Source organism: Dendropsophus ebraccatus, chromosome 1 (assembly GCF_027789765.1).
Source record: "Dendropsophus ebraccatus isolate aDenEbr1 chromosome 1, aDenEbr1.pat, whole genome shotgun sequence".
Classification (NCBI taxonomy): Eukaryota; Metazoa; Chordata; class Amphibia; order Anura; family Hylidae; genus Dendropsophus; species Dendropsophus ebraccatus.
The window spans coordinates 12,936,056-12,949,857 of NC_091454.1; the positions used below are offsets into that span (position 1 = coordinate 12,936,056).

At 44.3% G+C, this 13,802-nt stretch overlaps 1 protein-coding gene across 1 annotated transcript in view; it reads right to left on the reverse strand.

The window, feature by feature from the left end:
* Positions 1 to 8,038, reverse strand: part of LOC138789064 (uncharacterized) — a 24,213-nt gene extending 16,175 nt beyond the window's left edge. The window contains exons 1-8 of the mRNA XM_069967608.1: positions 7,999 to 8,038; positions 4,656 to 4,767; positions 3,922 to 4,036; positions 3,659 to 3,833; positions 3,274 to 3,385; positions 3,063 to 3,169; positions 2,580 to 2,706; positions 2,374 to 2,494 (exon numbers count right to left, since the gene is read on the reverse strand). Of these exons, the coding sequence (XP_069823709.1) occupies positions 2,374 to 2,494; positions 2,580 to 2,706; positions 3,063 to 3,169; positions 3,274 to 3,385; positions 3,659 to 3,833; positions 3,922 to 4,036; positions 4,656 to 4,752 (854 nt within the window). The 5' untranslated portion in view covers positions 4,753 to 4,767; positions 7,999 to 8,038. The remainder of the gene's footprint in view (positions 1 to 2,373; positions 2,495 to 2,579; positions 2,707 to 3,062; positions 3,170 to 3,273; positions 3,386 to 3,658; positions 3,834 to 3,921; positions 4,037 to 4,655; positions 4,768 to 7,998) is intronic.
* Positions 8,039 to 13,802: the final 5,764 nt, after the last annotated feature.

The window sequence follows — 13,802 nt, forward strand, 5'->3', positions numbered from 1 at the left end:
TTGGTCTGTATATAGTGTGTATATAGAGTTATGTGGTGGTCACTCTATGGCAGTAATATTGGTCTGTATATAGTGTGTATATAGAGTTATGTGGCGGTCACTCTATGGCGGTAATATTGGTCTGTATATAGTGTGTATATAGAGTTATGTGGTGGTCACTGTATGGCAGTAATATTGGTCTGTATATAGAGTTATTATGTGGTGGTCAGTCTATGGCGGTAATATTGGTCTGTATATAGAGCCATTATGCAGTGGTCACTCTTTGGCAATAATATTGGTCTGTATAAAGTGTCATTATGCAGTGGTCACTCTTTGGCAATAATATTGGTCTGTATAAAGTGTCATTATGCAGTGTATATAGAGTCATTCATTATACAGTGGTCAGTCTATAGCGGTAATATTGGTCTGTATATAGTGTATATAAAGAGTCATGCGGTGGTCACTCTATGGCGGTAATATTGGTCTGTATATAGTGTATATAAAGTCATTATGGGGCGGTCACTTTATGGTGGTAATATTAGCCTATATATAGTGTGTTTTCTTCAATAACGGTATGGAGGTAATATTTGGTCCTGATTATAGTGATTTTTTTATTTTATTTTTTTAATGCAATTCATATAAATAGTTCTTGTGTTTACACCACTAGCGGCAGTCCTGGCATGTAGCGGCAGTCCCAGAATGTAGCGGCAGTCCCATAATATAGGGGCAGTCCCATAATGTAGCGGCAGTCCCGGCATGTAGGGGCAGTCCCGGCATGTAGCGGCAGTCCTGACATGTAGCGGCAGTCCTGACATGTAGCGGCAGTCCTGACATGTAGCGGCAGTCCCGACATGTAGCGGCAGTCCCGACATGTAGCGGCAGACTCATAATGTAGCTGCAGTCCTGACATGTAGCGGCAGTCCTGGCATATAGCGGCAGTCCTGGCATATAGCGGCAGTCCCGGCATGTAACCTTCTGAACTGAGTAAGGGCCCTAATACATGGAGCGAAAATTGTCCGAATCAGGACGCTATCGCTCTGAGAGGACACTGGGGAACATGATCAGGTAGTATATATCACAGACAAGGCCTGAGGACACCGGGGGACTTTAATCAGGTAGTATATATCTTTATTGTTTACTATATACAGCAAGGATTGCACACACATCACTAATGATATACTGTATATATACACATAGGGGGGGAAATTTATCAAACATGGTGTAAAATGAAACTGGCTCAGTTGCCCCTAGCAACCAATCAGATTCCACCTTTCATTACTCACATTCTAAGTAGGTGGAATCTGATTGGTTGCTAGGGGCAACTGAGCCAATTCTTCTTTACACCAGTTTGATAAATCTCCTCCATAGCTTTTGCTGCATCATAAAAGAGCCATGTAGTAGGCTCTCTAAGCGAGCTCCATTCTACCAGATTGGCGCTCGCTTCTGCGGAATATCAGGCCGTGTAATACGGCCTTAAAAGTGGCCGTACACTTCCAATAACTGCTGGCTGAACAATCCTTCAGCTGACAATTATCTGTCCCATCCGGTCCCGTCCTCCCCATACACAGAAATTTGGCACATCTGAGTGTTCCTGTGTTCTCTATGAGAGGGGAAAGCCATAGCCATACAGATCTGATGCCGGCTTATCTCTCTGAGAACAAAGAGGTTGGGCGTTGATTTTCCATCAAGCTCGACCCCCTATGTCCACTGATATCATCTGTCAGAGGACTGTCCAGAGAGCCCCATACACCTTACGCTGATGGCCGAACCCACCAGGAGCAACAGGTACCACCAACAAAAGAGTAACATGTATGGGGACCTTAAATTGTTGCTAAAATATTTCAGCATTTGGGGCCCCACCTTTAACTTTGCCCAGGGCCACATCTAGTCTAAAACCGGCCCTGTGTGTAGGACCCGGGCATGGCACATAGTCCTCTGTGTAGGACCCAGGCATGGCACATAGTCCTCTGTGTAGGAACAAGGCATGGCACATAGTCCTCTGTGTAGGAACAAGGCATGGCACATAGTCCTCTGTGTAGGACCCGGGCATGGCACATAGTCCTCTGTGTAGGACCCAGGCATGGCACCACCATAGTCCTCTGTGTAGGACCCAGGCATGGCACCACCATAGTCCTCTGTGTAGGAACAAGGCATGGCACATAGTCCTCTGTGTAGGACCCGGGCATGGCACATAGTCCTCTGTGTAGGACCCGGGCATGGCACATAGTCCTCTGTGTAGGACCCAGGCATGGCACCACCATAGTCCTCTGTGTAGGACCCAGGCATGGCAAATAGTCCTCTGTATAGGACCCAGGCATGGCACCACCATAGTCCTATGTATATGACTGCACCATCTACACCCACCATAGTCATGCCCCTGGTTATACGTATTACCTGGCCTCCTCTAATGCTTGCTGAATGGCCTCTTCTATCATCTGTCCAGACGCAGCATACTCAGAAGGAATAGGAACCGAGATCAAGACGCCGCTGTCTAGCCTGAGCTCCAGAGAACTGGCTGTGGGAGGAAGATATGGCACAATATACATGAACAGTGGCCATGATGACCAATGGATCACAATATCCTATTTCTACCACCGTACCGATAAGTTTTGCGGCCTCCTCCTCATCGCGGACATGATATGGGGCCTTGAAGCCACTGCGCGGGGTAAAGAAAGCCGGGAAGTCTCTGGAATCACCAAACGTGGAAACGCAGACTCCTTGGGTCTCCTATCGATACAATAAAGAGGAAAGGATATAGTCAGAGGTCCTCCTAAGGACCTCCTAAGAGCCATGGCTTCCATGTACTATACTGATGAACTAGCAGTTCCACAGTTGACCACTAGGGGCAGACAAGACAAATTTGTAAGTTTAAACTGACAGGAACGCCCCTTTTGAATACAATTAATATAAGCTCCACCTACTTGGGGGCTCACCCACAAAAATCTATTTTTTTTGCTGCATATAACAGGGGGGAAACTGGAGAAGTGGGGCCATATTGTATATTGTCAACTGTATATGAAGTGCCATTAATAGAACTAAAGCCGAGCTCTGATTGGTTGGTAAACGCGCCATTCCTCACTCACCAGATACTCCAGGGTCCGGCCAATGTCCAGGATGGATTTCACCCCAGCGGAAATAACAGCTACTGGGGTTCTTCCAAGTTCGGTCAGATCAGCACTGACATCCATTGCTGAAGCCAAAGAGGAAAAGATGGAGTTGCCCTTTAAATGAACGCCGCGTACCGTAATACTTTAGATAGTTCTACCATGCTATAAAAAGAAAGAAATAACGTACTGTTCTCGCCATCGCGATGTACTCCGCCAATCCCTCCAGTGACGAAGATAGGGATCCCGGCATGATGTGCCGCCACCATTGTCCCCGACACGGTGCTGCCCCCTGACAGGCCCTGGAAGAGGCAGGAATTACAACACAATGGTGTAAAGTGAAACTGTCTCAGTTGCCCCTAGCAACCAATCAGATTTCACCTTTCATTCCTCACAGACTCTTTGGAAAATGAAAGGTGGAATCTGATTGGTTGCTAGGGGCAACTGAGCCAGTTTCACTTTACACCATGTTTGATAAATATCCCCCAATAAATGTAGATACCCATGATAGAGCGTAGAATATCCATCATGGCGGCACCCATATTCCTATGCCATTAGCAGTATATGACACAAACCTGGCTGAGCACATAGGGCAGATCCCTCCTCGACACCTTCACGCAGTCTTTGCCGGTTGCCAAGAACTTGATTTCTTCTTCGCAGAGGCCGATGTGCACTTTGCCCTTTATGACGCCCACAGTGGCGGGTACTGACCCATTGGCCCGCACTATTTCCTCCACTTGGTTGGCCATGCTGTTGTTCACATACATGATATAGACAAGCGTCAGTAACCAGCGGGGGTCGGACATCAACGGAAAGAACACAAGACATCCGCCCTCACCTGATATTGTGAGGGTACGGCATCCCGTGTGTGATGATGGTGCTCTCCAGTGCCACGACTGGTTGGCCCTCCGCCAGTGCCTCCTCCACGCTGGGATGGATTCTGAATGCGGAGCCTTAAAGGGGAAATTTAGGTTCAGGCAAGACATAAAAATATTAAATTCAAGGCCCCTTAATGACAATCTCCATATGAGTGTGTAATGTGTGCCAGGCCCAGGCATCATGGGAATTGTAGTTTTACAACAGCTGAAGGGTGTAGATTCCCCATCCCTGTATTGAAGGGCTAGTTCCCCAAAATAAAATTATTTTAAATCAACTGGTTCCAGAAAGTTTTGGAGATTTTTAGTTTACTTCTATTAAAAAATCTCCAATCTTCCAGTACTTGTCAGCTGCTGTATGTCCTGCAGGAAGTGGTGTATTCTTTCCAGTCTGACACAGTGCAGGAACTGTCCAGAGCAGTAGCAAATCCCCACAGAAAACCTCTCCTGATCAGGACAGTTCCTGTAATGGACAGAGGTGGCAGCAAAGAGCACTGTGTCTGACTGGAAAGAATACACCACTTCCTGCAGGACATACAGCAGCTGATAAGTACTGGAATTTTTTTTTTTTTATATATATATATATATAGAAGTAAATTACAAATCTCTGTCACTTGCTAGGACCAGTTGATTTGAAAGATTTTTGTTTGTAAACTACCCCTTTAAGAACTCTTAAAGACTTACAAAGGGAACTTACTTTGGCTCTCCAACCGTCTGTGGGTCACGGCACCCCCTGCCCTGATCATGGCGCCGGGTACTCCGGAAGAACATCTTCTAAGGGCAGAGACCAGCATTGTAGTTCATCCGATCTGATGTAAAAAAAACAAACAAACTATTAAATAATGCTATGACCTATGATGTGAATAGCACATCCACTCACTCATCCAGGGTCATAGTTATACACGTAAGATAAGTGTTGGCCAAACTTTCAACTCCCATCCAATGGCAGGATTGGGCACCTTGGATTTCAACTGCTGTTCTTTTTTAATCTTGGGGAGATAAGCCACCAGACATGACAGGGTCCTACTTTAGAACTGGTTCACACCTTCAAATAAGCAATGGTGTTTCAAGAAAACCTCCTTCCATGTGATATAGCAATGTTTGTACATTACTTTATTAACCAAAAATTATTCCTAACCCTAAAAAAAAAAAAAAAAAAAAAACTTTTGACCACTAGGTGTCTCCCTTCCCTGCAATTTGCTTTTCATTTACTGTTGGCAGGGGAAGTCTGTCTCTAGTAACAGCTAGATCAGGACAAATTACAGGAAGTGGGGGTGGGGGTGGGGAGAAAAACAGAGAGTCTGAGAAAGCTACAGCTGTGTACCTGCAAAATGAAGTAACCTGGCTGCTGGGTCTCTGACCACCCATGAAGCTGTGGGCAGCTGTGCCTTGTGTTAATGGCAGACCAGTAACCTGTGTACCTGCAAAGTGAGCTAATCTTCCTGCTGAATATGGGTCACACTGTTCCTCAAAGGTAAATCAAGGCTTCCCTAATATCTACCAACACCCATGGGCAGCTGTGTCTTGTGTTAATGGAAGACTTGTAACCTGTGTACCTGCAAAGTGAGCTAATCTGTCTGCTGAAGGTGGGCCACACTGTTCCTCAAAGGTAAATCAAGGCTTCCTTCTCATCTCTGTCCACCCATGAAGCTGTGGGCAGCTGTGCCTTGTGTTAATGGCAAACCAGTAACCTGTGTACCCGCAAAGTGAGCTAATATTCCTGCTGAAGATGGGTCACACTGTTCCTCAAAGGTAAATCAAGGCTTCCCTAATATCTACCAACACCCATGGGCAGCTGTGTCTTGTGTTAATGGAAGACTTGTAACCTGTGTACCTGCAAAGTGAGCTAATCTGTCTGCTGAAGGTGGGCCACACTGTTCCTCAAAGGTAAATCAAGGCTTCCTTCTCATCTCTGACAACCCATGAAGGTGTGGGCAGCTGTGCCTTGTGTTAATGGCAGACCTGTAACCTGTGTAACTACAAAGTGAGTTAATCTGCCTACTGAAGATCGGTCACACTGTTCCTTAAAGGTAAATTAAGGCTTCCCTTATATCTACCAACACTCATGAAGCCGTAGTCATCTCCTTCCCCCTCCCTTTAGCTTCTCAGCAGCCTCAGCAAAAGTATCAGGGTAGTGCTTGACGTAATCCTTCTGGAATCCTGTCCATATTTTATATAGCAAACCTAGCGCATCAGTAACCTCTTCTCACCCACAGGCCATCTATAGCATTGTACTGTGTAGGTCATTCGCTCAGCACAGTGCCGACCTGTACAGTCCAGAGCTCTTTCACCAGCTCTATGTCATTGCATAGCAGAAAGGAATATAGAAGACACATAAAACAAGCAGAGACAAACATTAACACCAAAAAGTGACTCATTTTACGACCTGCTGTGAATATATAAGCTGACTGTCAGAATGATCTACGACCTCAGCGGTGAGAACCGTCCATGATGTGATCTCCTTCCGGGGAGCGCTGAACAGGAAATAGGCTATAGTACTGACACAGTTTACTGAAGAATAACACCGCTCATATTGAGGACCTCGTTGGGTTAGAGTGACGGTGGCTGACGTACAGAAACGTCTCTGAATGTCCTATTTATCTAAATGGAACTTTCAGCCAACATTTCCCCATTCTAATGAATAGAATCCTTGCATGTAAATCCAGTGCCATCTAGTGGCCAAAATAACATGATATGTCCACAGGGTTTTCATCTTGAAGCGAAAATACATGAGCTGCATGAGGCTGAAATGCGGCAGACAATTGCTGCACAAGTGTGGTGCTGCTCATGTGTTTTTAGCCTCCGGCAAAAATAAAATTTGTTTAAATTAACTGGTGTCAGAATGTTATACAGATTTAGAAATCAATTCTAATAAAAAAAATCTGCAATTTTCCAATACTTCTCAGCGGCTGTATGTCCTGCAGGAAGTGGTGAATTCTCTTCAAACTTACACAGTGCTCTCTGCTGCCACCTCTGTCCATGTCAGGAACTGTCCAGAGCTGTAGCAAATCCCCATAGAAAAACAGTTCCTGACATGGACAGAGGTGGCAGCAGAGAGCACTGTGTCAGATTGGAAAGAATACACCACTTCCTGCAGGACATACAGCAACGGATAAGTACTGGAAGACTGAAGATTTTTTAATAGAAGTAACCTACAAATTTACAGAAATGACAACTTTGATTTGGAGGGGAAATAAAATATATATATATTTTTTTTTTCCGCTGGAGTACCCCTTTAAGCTGGCCATATGTTTAGGATAGCTATGTGCTAAACACTCTTTTAGCCAAAAGCAATCTTTCTAGATACTTCCATACTCTCGGATCAGCTGAGCATGCGTATGTTGTTAATGGGGAGGAAAAAGCCGATGCCAGACACCTTTGACAAAAGGATCAGGCAATTAAAATCCCAACCTACAGCTATCCCTCCTGATCCCCTAACACACGTGTACTCTCCACTTAGCTGAGCATGCATATGTAAACACCTTCAACAAAAGGATCAGACAGTTGAAATAGAACATGTCCAATCTTTCTTTCCCTAATATCTACCATAAAGGTAGCCCTCTGTACACAGCTGGTCCAAGGAAAATCACACCTGGAAGCCAAAGCTTTGGCTTCAGCTGTCCAAGCATGATGGGAATTGTAGTTTTGACTCCGACCAGTCACGAAAACGTAGAAATGACTGCCACTTAGATCACTACTTCACTTAAAGGGGCTATCTAGCACTACAAAAACATGGCCACTTTCTTCCACAGACAGCATGACTCTTGTCTCCAGTTCAGGAGTGGTTTGCAATTAAGCTCCATTCACTTCAATTGAAATGAGTTACAAAACCTGCACCCAAACTGGAGACAACAGAGGGGCTGTCTCTGGAAGAACGTGGCCATTTTTGTGTAGCGCTGAATAACCCCTTTAAAGGGTCGACTATGGGCGAAAGCATAGTAAATTCGGTGCAAAAAGTTTCCTACTTGGCAAAAGTTAGACACTGAAGGAACGTAGCATGCTAGATTCAATACAGGGGGCTAATTTGGTGCCATACTTACCTCCAGAGACCCACGCCACTTCTATAGTGAGAGAAGGAGGGGGGGGGGCACCAGTCCCTCCTCTTCACACTGTCCTGCATACCAAACACAGATAGTCTCTGGCTGATCATTAACCAATAGACCAGCGGGTGAGGGGAGGGGGTGGGCCAGGGGGCACCATGCCTGCTTCCTAACAAGGACACAGGGGGAGGAGGGAGCGGGGTACACGCTGGCATCACAGACCAACGTAGAATGAGATCTACTGAGCTAAATGTTATTACGTTCTGGTACTCCTGGTCATGATCGTCTGATTGAAAACTGTTGTGAAACTACAACTCCCAGCATGCCCTAAGAGCCAAAACAATGGTAGGTGCTCCGACTACTATCCGTGATTTCGTCTATGGTCATTTTAATAAAACTGACGTCCAGACACCGGACACTGCGTCTGACACACGGCATGTACATGTCACGGCTTATGAGATTAGGGCGCTTAAAGGGGTTCTCCCAGGATTAAAATTGATCACCTATCTCCCCAGACCCCCACCGATTACGAAAGTGAAGATCAAAGAGAGGTCGTGTGCGTGCCCGGCCACTGCGTTATTCACTATCAATAGGAACATAGCTGGGTTTGGAACTGCATTGACCTCGGTGGTCAGACCCTCAGCAATTCCCCATCCTTAAAGGGGTTATCCAGCGCTACAAAAACATGGCCACTTTTCCCCCTCTCTTGTGTCCAGTTCAGGCTTGGTTTGCAATTAAGCTCCATTTACTTCAATGGAACTGAGTTTCAAAGCCCCACCCAACTGGAGACAGGAGTGGTGCAAAAGTGGTTTTTGTAGGGCTGGATAACCCCTTTAGGGTGCGTGCACACTACGGAATTGCCACGTATAACCCGCGGCGTATTCCGTCGCTCCTCTCCGCACGCGGCGGCGCGCATTTCCGTCCGTGCCATAGACACTATTCTATGCACGGGCGGATTCCGCATTCCGCCAAAAGAATTGACATGTCAATTCTTTCGACGGAAAGCGGAATCCGCCCGTGCACAGAACAGTGTCTATGGCACCGGCGGAAAAGCGCGCCGCCGCGTGCGGGGACGAGCGACGGAATACGCCGCGGGTTATACGTGGCAATTCCGTAGTGTGCACGCACCCTTAGGGTGCGTTCACACCCACAGGATCCGCAGCAGATTTGATGGTGCAGATTTGATGCTGTGTTCAGTTAATTAAATGAAATCAGCTGCTGATCCGGTAAGTGTGAACGTACCCTTAAAGGGACTGTCCAGGGTTAAAGAAAAACATGGCTGCTTTCTTCCAGAAACAGACCCTCTTCTGTCTGGAGATTGTGTGTGGAATTACAGCTCAGCTTCAATAGAGTGAATCTAGCCAAGCTGCAATACCTCATACAACCTAAGGACAAAGGGGAGCTGTTTTTGGAAAGTGCAGCAATAACACTGTATGCAATGCAACTTGGGTAAGGTATATGGTAGCCTCCCGACTCTCCATAGACAAATGAGAGAAGGGGCAAGCATGTTGGTTTGCCTCCACCTGACCCTATTGTTTTGGAAGGAACAAGATGGCTGCAATTTACCCCTCCCTGCCTTAAAGGGGTATTCCCATCTCATAAAAATTGCTTCCCAGCCACCTCTGTCCTGTATGAAAGCCAGACAGCTAAATCAAAAGAGTTACGCAATTTGCTTAGCTCCCATTTACGTTAATGGGAGCAATGCTTTTTATGCAACTCAACAAGCTACGTAAACAGAATATCTTGCGGGGATCAGTTGGAAGTTACTCCAACTGTTTTTGACATCCTCATCACCTCCAAACATACCACAGGCGGCCGGGAAACCATCTTTACCAGATGGGAATACGCCTTTAAGGCTGACGGACCATGTTATGTCAATGGGGTCCATCATTGGTGTCATGTTATCTATATAATGGAAACCATAATGTCAGTGTGAACAGATTCTAATGCTGGGTTTACACGGGACGATAATTGGCCCGATCGCACGATTAACAATGTCGGAGTAACGTTTTTTTTTTTCATAACGATGAGCATTTAGACGGTACGATATATCGTACGGAAAAATCGTTTTGCGATCGTTTTAAGATTGCGCGCCCGCAGCCCGGTCCACTCTCAGCCCTGCCCCCCGCTCATCCGCAGCCCCGGCCCCCACGGTCAACCGCAGCCCCCTGCGCCGCCCCGATCGCCACCCCCGCCGCTCCCTCTTCAGCCAATCAATGCACTGAAGAGGGGAGCCGGGGATTTCGAACACCTGCAACGCGGAGCAGTTAAGGTATGCTCGTGGCCGGGGCGGCGGGGGCGATCGGAGCGGCGGGGGTGGTGATCGGAGCGGCGGGGGTGGCGATCAGGGCGGCGCAGGGGGCTGCGGTTGACCGTGGGGCCGGGCTGCGGACGCGCGATCTTAAAACGATCGCAAAACGATTTTTCCGTACGATATATCGTACCATCTGAACGCTGATTGTTATGAAAAAAAAAATTGTTACTCCGACATCGTTAATCATCGTTAATCAATCGTTAATTATCAATTATCGTCCCGTGTAAACCCAGCATAATGGTGCGTTTACACAGACAGATTTATCTGACAGATTTTTTAAGCCAAAGCCAGGAAGGGATTTGAAAAGAGGAGAAATATCAGTCTTTCCTTTATGACCTGTTCCCTGTGTATAGTCTGTTCCTGGCTTTGGCTTCAAAGATCTGTCAGATAAATCTCTCTGTGTAAATGCACCATTAGGGTCCATTTACACAGAAAGATTATCTGACAGATTATCTGCCAAAGATTTGAAGCCAAAACCAGGAATGGACTATAAACACAGATCAGGTTATAAAGGAAAGCCTGAGATTTCTCCTCTTTTCAAATCCATTCCTGGCTTTGGCTTCAAATCTTTGGCAGATAATCTTTCTGTGTAAAAGGGCCCTAACTTGCAGCATACAACTATTCACCTCGTTGGTGGTTATACCCAGTTTACCACACCTTCCACCATTTTTCAGGGGGCATTATTATATCTTGCCTATGTTTCACCTCAAAATCCCTCAACTCTTTACCAACACCCACTTTGGGGCACATTTCATTGCTCATCTCCATTGACGCCCATTTTGCAGGGAGATATGACGTTACCCATAGCAACCAGAGCCCACATTTATTGTAAGTTTAAAAATTGAAATGGGATTGGTTGCTATGGGCAACAAGTGCCCTTTATGTCTGCTTTGGTGTTTATAAATAAAGTTTAGAATGTCCGGCTCAAATAACTTTATTTATATTAACAGTTTAACTTGTTAACTTTCAGGTATTGTAAAGTTCACTGTATCTCATTTCTTCCAGGTCAGATCATGAAAACTATTTGACTTTCAGACTCCATCACATCAAAATAAATGGCTTCATTGCTTCTGATGGAGAACTGGAGGCCCTGACCTCCACATTCCCAGACACGTCCCCTGGTTACCAGTGAGGAGCTGTCCTCTTCTTGTCCTAGGAGACGATCAGTCACCCACCCACTGATATGGGGGGCAGCTGTCCATCAGTATCAACAACTGGGACCCACATGGGGCAGCAGTACTCCACCACCACCCTATTCATTTTCTATAGGAATGGCCTGGTATATACCGCTATATGGTCACTGTACGGAGTATATAGCGGTATATATCTTTGTATAGTAGTTTTTATTCAGTAACAGTGTGACAGTATTATTTATATAGCAGTATATATCTGTGTATAGTGGTTTTTATTCAGTAACAGTGTGACAGTATTATTTACTCACTATTTTCTGGTAACGTTAGCGTTCCTTATGTGGCGGTATTATTTAGGCCCTTATATAGTGGTTTTTATTCAGTAACAGTGTGGCAGTATTATTCAGTCACTATTTTGTGGTAACGTTAGTGTTCCTTATGTGGCAGTATTATTTAGGCCCTTATATAGTGGTTTTTATTCAGTAACAGTGTGGCTGCATTATTTAGTCACTATTTTCCAGTAACGTTAGTGTTCCTTATGTGGCGGTATTATTTAGGCCCTTATATAGTGGTTTCTATTCAGTGACAGTTTGGCCATATTATTCAGTCACTATTTTCTGGTAACGTTAGCGCTCCTTATGTGGCGGTATTATTTAGGCCCTTATATAGTGGTTTTTATTCAGTAACAGTGTGGCAGTATTATTTATATAGCGGTATATATCTTTGTATAGTTGTTTTTATTTAGTAACAGTGTGGAAGTATTATTTAGTCACTATTTTCTGGTAACGTTAGCATTCCTTATGTGGCGGTATTATTTAGGCCCTTATATAGTGGTTTTTATTCATTAACAGTGTGGCAGTATTATTTAGTCACTATTTTCTGGTAACGTTAGTGTTCCTTATATGGCGTATTATTTAGGCCCTTATATAGTGGTTTTTATTCAGTAACAGTGTGGCAGTATTATTCAGTCACTATTTTGTGGTAACGTTAGTGTTCCTTATGTGGCAGTATTATTTAGGCCCTTATATAGTGGTTTTTATTCGGTAACAGTGTGGCTGCATTATTTAGTCACTATTTTCCAGTAACGTTAGTGTTCCTTATGTGGCGGTATTATTTAGGCCCTTATATAGTGGTTTCTATTCAGTGACAGTTTGGCCATATTATTCAGTCACTATTTTCTGGTAACGTTAGCGCTCCTTATGTGGCGGTATTATTTAGGCCCTTATATAGTGGTTTTTATTCAGTAACAGTGTGGCAGTATTATTTATATAGCGGTATATATCTTTGTATAGTTGTTTTTATTTAGTAACAGTGTGGAAGTATTATTTAGTCACTATTTTCTGGTAACGTTAGCATTCCTTATGTGGCGGTATTATTTAGGCCCTTATATAGTGGTTTTTATTCAGTAACAGTGTGGCAGTATTATTCAGTCACTATTTTGTGGTAACGTTAGTGTTCCTTATGTGGCAGTATTATTTAGGCCCTTATATAGTGGTTTTTATTCATTAACAGTGTGGCAGTATTATTTAGTCACTATTTTCTGGTAACATTAGCGTTCCTTATGTGGCGGTATTATTTATATAGCGGTATATATTTGTGTATAGTGGTTTTTATTCATTAAGTGTGGTAGTATTATTTATATAGCGGTATATATCTGTGTATAGTGGTTTTTATTCATTAACAGTGTGGCAGTATTATTTATATAGCGGTATATATCTGTGTATAGTGGTTTTTAATTCAGTAACAGTGTGGCAGTATTATTTATATAGCGGTATATATGTTTGTATAGTGGTTTTAATTCAGTAACAGTGTGGCAGTATTATTTATATAGCGGTATATATGTTTGTATAGTGGTTTTTATTCAGTAACAGTGTGTCAGCATTATTTATATAGCGGTATATATCTGTGTATAGTGGTTTTTAATTCAGTAACAGTGTGACAGTATTATTTATATAGCGGTATATATGTTTGTATAGTGGTTTTTATTCAGTAACAGTGTGGCCGTATTATTCAGTCACTATTTTCTGGTAACCTTAGTGTTCCTTATGTGGCGGTATTATTCAGGCCCTTATATAGCGGTATTATACCAGGCCATATGTGCAGATTCCTATTGAAAACAATAAGACGCATCAGAATCTTTATGGGAACGTTAATAACATTGCGGAATGACATTTTATTTCCCATCCAGGTGACAATACAGATGACAATGAGAACACAATCGGACATAACAGCTCAGCTCTGTAGCCATGACAACAGAGGAGCATGCTCTGGGCGGGGTTATCGTACTCCTCTGCCCTCATTGGGTAAGAGTAGCGTCGGTCAGGGATTAGGAGGTGGGTCCAATCATTAGCCCCGCCCCC